The following is a 10,915-nucleotide window of genomic DNA, read 5'->3' as shown; positions in this document are numbered from 1 at the left end:
CAAGCTAATGGCTTGACTAGGAATTCCTTGCTCCTATTTGAAAGCTAAAGCTTCAATAGGTACAACCCTTCTCATTTCACGACCATTCATTGTGGATGAGCTCAAGGGAGGTGTGTGGCCGAGACATTTGTTTTTGCCAATGAGGTTAGAAGCATTGGTGTGATTCCAAACTTTGTTAATGAGGGCTTCCTTAAGCTCATTCCTAAAGGTGTGATTAAGTTGTTGAACCAATGGAGACCTCACGATGCTCAATTTAATCTATAAGGTCTTATAGCTAAAGTTGTTCCGCTGAATATTAAGCTCTTACTACCTAAAATACTTCATCCTTATATCAATATGGCTTCCTTGAAGGTCGACCCTCAGCGATGATGAATCGTTGCAGGGAGGGTCGAAGCAGCTAGTGTAGGAGAAGTTGGCGTTTGCATGAAAGTGGCTGGAGCTCTCTCTTCCCAACGAGGAATATGTCCTCTATGTCTCTTCCATAGTAGAGGTATAGAGAGAGAGAGAGAGAGGGAGGGAGGTAGATGTGGCAGTGTAGAGAGTTTTGGGGCGGGCTAATTGAGTGCCATGCAACACTCTGCCTAAAAAGATTTGGGTAATAATAGAGAAGAGAAGAGAGGATAAGGGATATCTCTCATGAATTCCGGCGTCCCATGTCTGTGGCGTTTGCATGAAAGTGGCTGGAGCTCTTTCTTCCCAACGAGGAATATGTCCTCTATCTCTTCCATAGTAGAGAGAGAGAAAGAGAGGGAGATGTGGCAGAGTAGAGAGTTTTTGGGCGGGCTAATTGAGTGCCATGCAACACTCTGCCTAAAAAGCTTTGGGTAATAATAGAGAAGAGAAGAGAGGATAAGGGATATCTCTCATGAATTCCGGCTTCCCATGTCTGTCAGACAAGGATGCCCTCTACCCCTCTACTCTTTGCCATTGCCACAAATCCTCTTTTAAGAATGATAAAGTATAGATTGCAGTAGGGAGATTTGAGAGGGTTCCGACTTCCAAATGGATCCCTCTTCCATAGCAATTTGCTGATGACAACTCATTCTAATAGCTGACAAGGCCAACATAGATGGTATCTTAAGCATTTACAAGAACTTTGCCAAAGGTTTGGGCTTGGTAATCAACAAGTCAAAGTCGAAGTATGTTTATCTATCTGTTGATGAGCGAGAGGAATGGCTAACACAATATGGTACCAAACAAATTTCTATTGGCCACTTGTTCATGCATTTAGGCTGCCCCTTGGGAGACGCCTGCAACAGCAAAATCTGTAGTTTGTTCTCACCCATTTCACACATATTTGCCATTTTAAGGTATGAAATGTCTAATTTTAAGGGGTTAGTCTTTGCCATCAAGTCTCAAGTCTCACAACCATTCAAGGGGTCATACCACAGAAGCTATTTGTAATTCCTTTCTTCCCTGCAAAACCTTTTAACAGTAAAATATATAGCTGTCTCATCCATTTCACCATTTGCCCTTTAAAAGTGTTAGCTTGTCCAATCATGAGGGGTTTAGACCACTTTATTTGGAATTTGCAATCGGTCTTTTGGTAATATGTTTCTTTGTACTTATTCTTAAGACAAGAGCTTCCCAATTATAATAATTCTGAGTCGAGGAGTGCTATGCATGCATCTAGGAAATCCACACAAACACGTACATCAATGGAGCATCCTCATCTTTGTCATTATACATTTCTTGCCCATCGAAGTTCAATGGGGCTTGTAAGCTCAATACTTATTGTGCTAAAACAAACAAATAAAGAATGGATGTCTGATGGTTTCTATTGACAATTGTACAGAGCTTTTGGAGCCTAATTTTCAGCATATTTGAATATTAGTATGCAATGGTTGGTGGTAAGGACTAGGATCACATATTCCTTCTAGTCACAAAGTGAGTAGGACTGGTTGGCAGCTGAAAACTTAGCTCTTGCTGGACTTGGGATCCATTCCTTGGATGTCTGATAGGAGGTTTTACTGGTTGTCCCCCTCTTGCACATCCATCATGTTTTTGACAACATTGGAATTAGTTCCATTGTGTTTTGCAATAACTCAATGGGTTGTAATGCCCTTAATGAATGTGATCTCTGTCGTATAAGCAATATACTGTGTGGGTTTCCATCTTTTATCCTAGGGTAATACAAGGGATTGTCAAGTATAAACAGAGTTCTCTCTTTTTCTTGCCAGAAGAAATCGACCCTCTCTGATTTGAGCTATACATCAACTGACATGAGGTGCTATTTGGTGCCTGTAAAAATCCGTTTCAACAGCAGAATGATGGGATACCAGAATTGTGCTTTCAGCTGACTCGTCTATTCTGAAAATAGTGAGCTGGGTCTTGATTCGCCTGATATTCTTTACAATTTGAAGGGAGTGTCCCAAGTTTTAACAAAACACTCCATTGTACAGAATGCCACATCCTCACCGTCTTTGGAAATTCAGGAACTTGATACACAGTGCAAAAACCAATGTGAACAGTACTACCAAGCCCACATGGACCCCTGCAACTGCTCCCAAGAAGCTGTGATGGTAGGCTAAATTGTCTTCAAGGTATTGGGCTATTGTCATCTCTCCACTTCCAACCACACTAATTTTCTTAGTGTCAAGGTCGCCCCATTGTGATGTGATTACACCATATAATGTCCAAGAAATAGGATCTCCCCAGTAATACCACCTCCACCATTTTGGAATGTGCTGAAATATTGCAGCATGTTAGATGGTAAAATTTTTATAATACATATACTTCAAGCATGCAACCAAAAAACGTGTGAGAACTGCTTACATTTTTGGAAATCATGAAGCCAGAGAAAAGATTCCAGAAAGCATAGAAGGTTGCTGATATTATGGCAGCAAATGTGGCATTTGGGGAGACAGCCACACTCATCATACCATAGAGGGTGAAGTATAGAAAGGTAAAGAACATGAAGAAGAGATACCAAAACACCTTGGCAGCTGACCATGTCAAGCTCATTGTAGAGTACACAATCATGGAATATATGATTGTTTGCACCATAGTGTAAGGAATCTCAATCAGCACCTGCATGTTAATCATATTAAAAGGATTTGAAAATTTGTTCACCAGAAAACTCCAGGATACAGAAATTGCAACAGCATACCTGTGAGACAGCATATGCTATTGCCGAGTACATTCCAGCTGCCTTTTCCCGGTAGAAAACAGTTCTTTCAATATCTACAACTGGCTGAACAGTATTTGCATTCGTTATTCCAAGAAAAAGTGTAGCTGCATACACTGCACCGAGAGCATTCACCACATCCGTATCATTGTCTCTGCAGAAGGCAATCAAATATAACTCTTGTAAGTGTATCTGGCCATGCCCATAACATCTACTCTTTTGCTTCCTAAAACAACAAGCACTTACACACTGGAGCCGATGTTCCAATATACTGTTCCAACCATGAGTGCTATTACTGTAGTGAAGAAAATCCTGACAGCATTATAGTCTGGATTTCTCCAATATGACCAATGCAGTTTCCACAGCGTGGCCTGACATTGTGTAAGGAAGTCTTGCGAGTATTTAGTTGAAAAATGAAGGTCCTGGGTCCCTGGACTTGGGACACTCAATTTCCTGATAAGAGCTTTGTTTTGCCTGAAAAACAACGGATCAGTGGCCCATCAGAGGACAACATTATCTTCAATGTTTGTAAAGTAATTATTGCCAAGGACAACATGCTTACTCATAAAGGGATGAGTTTTTGTAGATCTCAGCAAAATTGACACCAAGGTTTGCCTCAGCTCCTTGCGAGCTGACTTCTAGCATCCATGTAGCTGGATTGTAGCCTTCCTTAATTTTTGGAACACCAGGGATAGACTGCAGTAGACCACCCACGTTAAGTTGTCAGAGAAGTCATAATTAGGGCATGAAAGGTCGCGTATTGTGAACTGTTTTTGAAATATGAAGCCTTTAAACTCACCTCAAAGTATTCTACAAGCTTATGAGAATGGCGACCGAGAGGCCCAGCATAAATTACTTCCCCACCCCTCTTCATCAGAAGCAACTGTTTCGAGGGATGAAATGGACAGAGAATAAGTGACCAATACTTGATTAAAGTATTTCCAAGAAGTTTCGATTCACCAATTCAACATAATACCCTTTTACCTCATCAAAGGCTTCAAAAATATCGATGCTAGGCTGGTGAATTGTGCAGACCACTGTCCGTCCAGTATCCACTGTGTTACGAACTGTTCTCATTACGATAGCTGCTGCTCGAGCATCCAATCCAGAGGTGGGCTCGTCCATGAAGATGATGGAGGGATTAGCAACAAGCTCTACCGCAATGGTTAACCGTTTCCGCTGCTCTGTAGAAAGGCCATTGACTCCAGGAAGGCCAACGATCGCTTCGCCAATGGAGTTGAGCTCTACAAGCTCCATCACCTGATCAACAAACATCTGCACATGGAAGCCAAATAGAGTCGTCTCATAAGACTTCATAATGTGCTGCCAAATATTTTGTCATGTCATGAAATTTCATAACCTATCGCCTTTGTCTTAAGTATAGAGTTTCACTCACTAACCATTCGTGTGGGCTTGTCCACGTCCTTAGATAGACGAAGCCATGCTGAGTAAATTATTGACTCCTTAACAGTAATGTTTGGTGAATGAATATCTGTCTGCTCACAGTAGCCAGCAATGCGGGCAAATGTCTCCTGGTTCTTTGGATAACCTGATATGTTTATACTACCTTCAATGTAACCCCCTGTTTTCCGCCCAGCCAGCACATCCATCAGCGTGGTTTTACCAGCCCCGCTAACGCCGACTAGAGCTGTTAAGAGGCCTGGTCTGAATGCACCACTTACACCTCTTAACAGTTGAAGCCTGTCATCAGTAATCCCCTCCTGCTTCATTTCCTGAGCCATTGCAAGATAAAAAAACGCATCAGACCAGCGCAAATGAATATCTTATGAACTGAAACAGGCATGCTGTAATACTAGTAATTAACAGAGTAAGAAACTTAAAAACTAAAGTTAAATGTGACAATTTTGAGTTCTACTCGCTAAACAGAGAGCTTACAGCAGGCATGTCAACGTAGTATTTGACGTCATCGAATGAAATAGCCAATGGCTGGAAAGGCAAGACCATGCCCTTCTTAGCAACTTCCTTAACTGATTCCCCCGATGCGTCAGACCTCGCACTGGACTCTCTTCTCAGCATTTCAATGCCTGCCCATCCAAAAATTGATCATTAAGGGGACGGCTTGGACAGGTACCGTGTAATCTATGGACAAATGAATATGTTTCAGAACCTTGGGCTCTAGATGTCTTGGATCGGCTGGAGGAAGAGCGTCGCCTTGAATTTGTTTGTGGCAAAGGCTCAACAGCCTGCTGATGTACGTTTTCTTCTTCAATGTCTTCTGGTTTAACAGAGTGAGACTTCGCAAAAGCTGTAGCACAAAATAGACAGAGCGGTATCTCTCAATGAAAAGTAGAAGCACAGGAAATTAAATCTTTCTTGGCTGCCAAATGCGAGTGTGTACAGATGCATTAAAGTATTGAGGTAGAGACTTACGGCTAAGATATGCCAATGCAAGTGTGAACAGGATATTAAACAGTACGATGAAACCCAGCAACCCTCCCACGCCAATCCAATACCAGTAACTCTTCGCAACTATGTCACGGCCCGCTAGTACAGCTTTGCCAAGAGTAGGAGCTACCGAAGAATCATTGAATGGCTGTTCATAAATTGCAATTGCATTCAAATGTCCGTGATAATAGAAGAAGTAAACTTGTTCATACATTGCATTTCCGTTTAAAATTGGTGATAACAGAACAAATGAGAATAAGGCAACGGCATGTTTTCTTTAAAGAACGGTAATGTAACAGAGCATCCAATATGTCATAGAAATACTGTTAGCAATGCTACCTTATCCCATCGAGGTGCTAAGAATTCAGTCACAGACAAAGCATTTTGGGCATACATCATGGGTGAGATCCAGTATCCCCAAATCCACCAACTAGGGATGCTACCTGCCAAACAAACCATTATGCATCTGTCAAAATTCAGGCCAGCTGCAGTAACAATCATACTAACCCTTCTATAAAGCAAAAGGTGCCTACCTTTAGCTATTACGAAGCCCCCCAAAAGGAAGAGAACCATAAGCGCAAATGATCCAAATGTGTTGGCCACAGTTAAGTTCCTTCCAGCAGCACCCAAAAACCGGAAAATCCCATAGGCCATTTGAGATAGAAGAAACAAAAGGAAAAACTGTTGGAAAAACCTGTACAAGGTAATTTTCATTCGTCAGAAGCTGCAGCCGAGAAAAGACCCATGCAAAAAACCAGCTGAAGGCCTTTCTTTGAGCAAAAGACCGGCATAGACCTGCTAGCCTCTGGGGCAAACCCAATCACATAATATGTGAGGGCCACCCAGAGTCCTGATTCGAGGAGTGAAACTGGTATCTTTATCAGGATCGAAGGAAGAGCATAAGCCCAAGCTGGGAAGAACAACTGATCTCTCTGTTTGTAAAATACAGGGAGCCGTTGAACACACATTGCTAGCTCAAAGAATCCATTAAACATCACGGTGACCAGACCAAAGTACAGGGCACCCAAGTAAAGATTCCCATCTGCTACAGTATCTTGATGAAGTTTTGTACGGAAGAATACCGTCATTGTGACGATGGCAACCAATGCTATCTGCAAAATCCCAGGTGATTTCTCACAACAAGAACTATGAAAGGAAATCCCACATTTCTTCTTAAACTCCAACTGCAGCTTCTCTCTAGTACACAAACTGTATGTAAGAAGTGATACCTAAGGGTCGGAGACTTAGGTATCGCCTCTTACATACAGTTTTTGTATGTAAGAGGTGATGCATAAATCTCTGACCTTCTCTAACCTACTTTACACCAATGCTATATCCGGTCTACAAGATATTATGCAAGCTTACACCAGGTGCTGCTTTATCATTTTCATAACAAAGGCCACACACCTGGATTATTTTGAAGACATAGAGAAAGGAATTGCGCTTCATAAGTAGGGCCTCCCTCCAAAAGCACGCTTTAAGCAGCTCCCAATTATTGAGTCCATACTTCTGAGAGGTAAGAGATGCAGGGTGGCTTCTTGATTTGTCAAAAGGCACAGATAACTCTTGTTGAACATGCTGGCCCACATGATAAGAGTTGAAAGCATCTGAGAACTCTTTTGCAGTGATGAACCTGTAAGGCTTAGCTTTGTCAGCCCAATACTGTTCCTGATCCTTCCTGGATGTAACCTGTAAGGCGCAGAATCTATGGTGAGTTCTTTAGGTTTGTCATCCCATACTAGACCAATACACATCAAGAGCAAAACTACAAAGAAAATGTTAACTATAAGTAGGTTCTGAAGGAAAGTAACAATGACATTACCTCTTGTAGAAAATCAGGAGTGCTTTTTCTTTCAGGGCATTTGAAACCCATACCCTCAAAGAAGTTCAAAACCAACTCTCGAGGTCCTTGGTAGACAATGTAGCCTTCAGAAAGAAGAACTACATCATCAAAAAGGTCATAGGTCTCTGGGGCAGGCTGCAAAAGTGATACCATCATTGTGCCATCAAGCAAGTGCACCGATTGGCGCAGGCATTTCACAATTTGGTAAGTGGTGGAGCTATCGAGTCCAGTAGATATTTCATCCATGAACAAGGCTCTGGCAGGTCCTACCATCATTTCACCTGCAAAATTACTTACTGTCAGGATCATAAATTCTGAGCTCACCACAGCCTCTTTTTTCATGCTTCAGCACACCAACATGGGCAAGCACAGGACTAAATGGACAACAGCACTGGAAAGTTTTGCTATAAGCCATTGTGTGCATCGTCCCCTGCAAAAAATGAACCTTTGTTCAAAGTAACAAATTTACCAGTTGTTACCCTCTTCTTCTGTCCTCCAGAGATTCCTCGCAACATGTCATTCCCGACGAACGTATCAGCACAAATATCAAGTCCCAGAATCTATTGGCAGGAATCCAAACACACCATAGGCATTCACAGTCAGAATCATAAGCACTGACAGCATCATCCTACTTAGGAGCATTGAAAAGGGAAAGTTACCATACCTTTAAGACATAATCTGTGACAAGACTAGTTTCTTGACCTTCCATGGCAATTGCCTACAGAAGTTCCAAATAAATGTTATGAGACAAATTATGAATCTTGTACTACTGTACCATGCCACACACTCCAATGTCATAATGCATGACCATGTCATCGTAGAACAAGATTGGGTAAGTAGTAATCACCTTCATAAAAATATCCAGGTCAGGATCTGGTTTGATTCCTGCTTCCTTTTCTCTTCTAAGAAGCTCCACCAGCATTTCTGTTCACAAGCAGTTCATAAGCCCTCTCTATAGAGAAGATCACCACGTGAAGTTGTAGTAATGAGTAAAACCAAAAGATCCTAGGCATGCTTACCATGTCTGGTACCTACACCCTGACACCGACCACTAAAATCAAGTGTCTCACGAACTGTCATTTCACCAAAATGGATATCTTCCTGACTGATGTACGCTGCTGTTCTTTGAGGGACAAATTCAGCAAAAGTATGACCATTGTAGGTTACTTTTCCAGAAGCCTGTACACATGCAAAGACTTTGGTGTAAGGATGCAAAACTCATGCAAGGAAACAGTATCTGAACTTGCTACTAATCATCAAGGTGAATACAGAGACATTTAAGCTCTATGGTGATCCCTTTCTCCCTGCTATCTTTTGTAAATTAACCGTCTAGTGACTAAATTAAACTTACTTTGAGTTCAGAGTTGAGCTTTCCAGCAAGCGCGAGGAGCAAAGTAGTCTTCCCTGACCCTGGGGGCCCAAGAAGCAACGTCATCCTGCTCAATGAATTCAGACATCAGTTACTAGGCCTGAATCTAATCACCTGACAACAAGCATAATGCCATGTCCCAATCCCAACATGCACTTCCAAACAAATGCAATGGATATTTTAGATTTGAAGGTTAAATGTTAACACGGCCACAAACCTAGATGGCTTCAGTGTCCCACTGATGTTGTTCAGTACTGTAAGCTTCTTTTTCCTTGAAGGTAGCAAGTGAAGCTGGCCTAGAATCCCCTGTAGAGGCATGACAGCTTCATCAGAGAATTGAACACATGATGTGGGTAACTTTGTATTAACATATAGTTTGATCATAAGACATGGGAACAGGTTATCTGCAAAGTCAATCAGTCACGAGCTTGAATTATGACTAGGCAGCTTGATTGCAGTGCCTTGAGATAACTCGAAACCTGAACTAGTTATATTGCTGTAAAAAGTATATGCTTCCACAAGATATTATATATTCCGATCCATTGACATACATACCTCGATCTGGTTCAAGGTGAAGTTCCATAGCGTTGGCAGAGCTCTGCTCCCAATATGAGCATCAGCTGTTATTGTAAGGCGTTCAAACCTGATCTCAATTTTTGGGAGATCAATCCCAACCCTGCAACAAACAAGATATATGGTTGGCCATCGAAACCAATTGAACAAATCCAGGCCATTTGTTGCCCACAAAATGTCCAAGTATGTCTTAGATTGTATGATCCACAATCTGACAAAGTGGAAGAACCCTGCAGTTTTCCTTGCTATAAACGATGCCTGCTAGCCATGGCATTTTTACATGTTTGGGAGTCAACAATAAGATGTAAGGCTTGTGCTCTATAACTGCCACTTCACAAGGCAATTTACTATTGCATCCTCATCCCTGGCCACATGCAACTTGCAAGGGTAATCATGCGTTGAAGCGGGGCGATTTCAAGGGACAACAAGAAAAATGCAACCTTGTAATCTCTGATTGGTGCGGTTGGATGTACCTGTCAATTCGCTCTCTGAGCTTCAAGAGAAAGCGCTCATTGTCCTCATGAGCGATGCGGAGGACCTTTTCAAGAAGCTGGGTTCTCTGCACGAGCGGGAGCTCGGAGACGAGCACCTTCTCATTTGAGATGAGGCCGTTCTCGGCGATCTGCTGGAGGATGCCGGTGCGGGCACGGTCGTAGGTGGGGAGCTTCTCAATGGCGGCCCACTTCAGGGCCTCCTCATCATCCTCGTCGTCCCTGCGGCTGCTGCTGTAGCGGAGCGAGGCAGCTGCGCGGGATGAGCCCGGCCAATTCAAGCCTCCGCTGACGCTGAGGAAGGTTTCCCCGCGGACACTGCCGGACCGCGAGCTGAGCCTATCCATGGGGGTAAGAAAAGCTGATCTTCTCTGTCGATCACTAGACTGCAATTCCTGGGAAAAGGCCTTACACGAGACTCACTGATGTCCTCTTGTAATTCCTGCAGAAAGCCTGGCACAAACCCCTCTAATTATGCAGTACAGGTAAGGTTACGTTGAGTTACAGGGCAGCTTCTTCGTCTGGGAATGGGCAGAAACGCCTGTAATGTGCAATACGAATTGTGTAGCTGGGACCTCGTTATGGCTATACAAGAAAAGGAAGGGATAAAGCAGGAAATAACAAATGGGATGGAATGAATTAACAGAGGCTGCTACGCAAATGTGCGATGGGGCGCCCGGCGCAGGAGCTGCCTTGAGGAGGTGCGAGCAGCTGGGGAATGGGGGGGAATGCAAATGGGTGGTGTGTGCATACGTATATATAGAAAGAATATGTGTGTATAATTGTTGTGACATGAACATATGCATAAAAATAGTCATCGATTCAGGTGACAGGAGGGATGATGAATTGCAACACGAGGTGGGAAGGAAGGAGGAGGGTGGCGCAGACTTTCGAGGAACGAGGTGTGATGATGCAGTCGGCGGGAACTGAACAGTTTGAGTCCTATATCGACACGAGTGACGAGTGACGAGTGACGACACAGCGAGAGAGAGAGAAAAGGGAGAGGGAGGGGAAGGGCGGCGGCCACTGCCAGATTCAAATTTCAGGGAGTGTGCGTGCGCGGGGGGGTTTTGATGTCGGAATGGCAACTGGCAAGACCGTGAACG

At 43.1% G+C, this 10,915-nt stretch overlaps 1 protein-coding gene across 1 annotated transcript; it reads right to left on the bottom strand.

Moving 5' to 3' along the window:
* Positions 1-526: 526 nt before the first annotated feature.
* On the bottom strand, positions 527-10,674 carry LOC148031535 (pleiotropic drug resistance protein 1-like). The gene is made up of 24 exons (XM_087685072.1): positions 9,792-10,674; positions 9,301-9,421; positions 8,963-9,051; positions 8,728-8,812; positions 8,396-8,555; positions 8,224-8,300; positions 8,041-8,094; positions 7,846-7,936; positions 7,356-7,657; positions 6,941-7,222; positions 6,329-6,645; positions 6,067-6,227; positions 5,873-5,976; positions 5,519-5,681; positions 5,256-5,393; positions 5,024-5,172; positions 4,528-4,860; positions 4,112-4,402; positions 3,927-4,010; positions 3,690-3,823; positions 3,374-3,601; positions 3,110-3,281; positions 2,776-3,030; positions 527-2,687 (listed from the first exon to the last, which is right to left on the bottom strand). Exons 1-24 carry the CDS (start codon positions 10,154-10,156, stop codon positions 2,415-2,417), a joined length of 4,428 nt encoding a protein of 1,475 aa, XP_087541198.1. The 5' UTR covers positions 10,157-10,674; the 3' UTR covers positions 527-2,414.
* Positions 10,675-10,915: the final 241 nt, after the last annotated feature.

The sequence above is a fragment of the Lygodium microphyllum genome, chromosome 9 (assembly GCF_053477565.2).
Source record: "Lygodium microphyllum isolate KBCC chromosome 9, Lygodium_microphyllum_v1.1.10, whole genome shotgun sequence".
Classification (NCBI taxonomy): Eukaryota; Viridiplantae; Streptophyta; class Polypodiopsida; order Schizaeales; family Lygodiaceae; genus Lygodium; species Lygodium microphyllum.
This window is presented reverse-complemented; position numbering and strand designations above follow the sequence as displayed.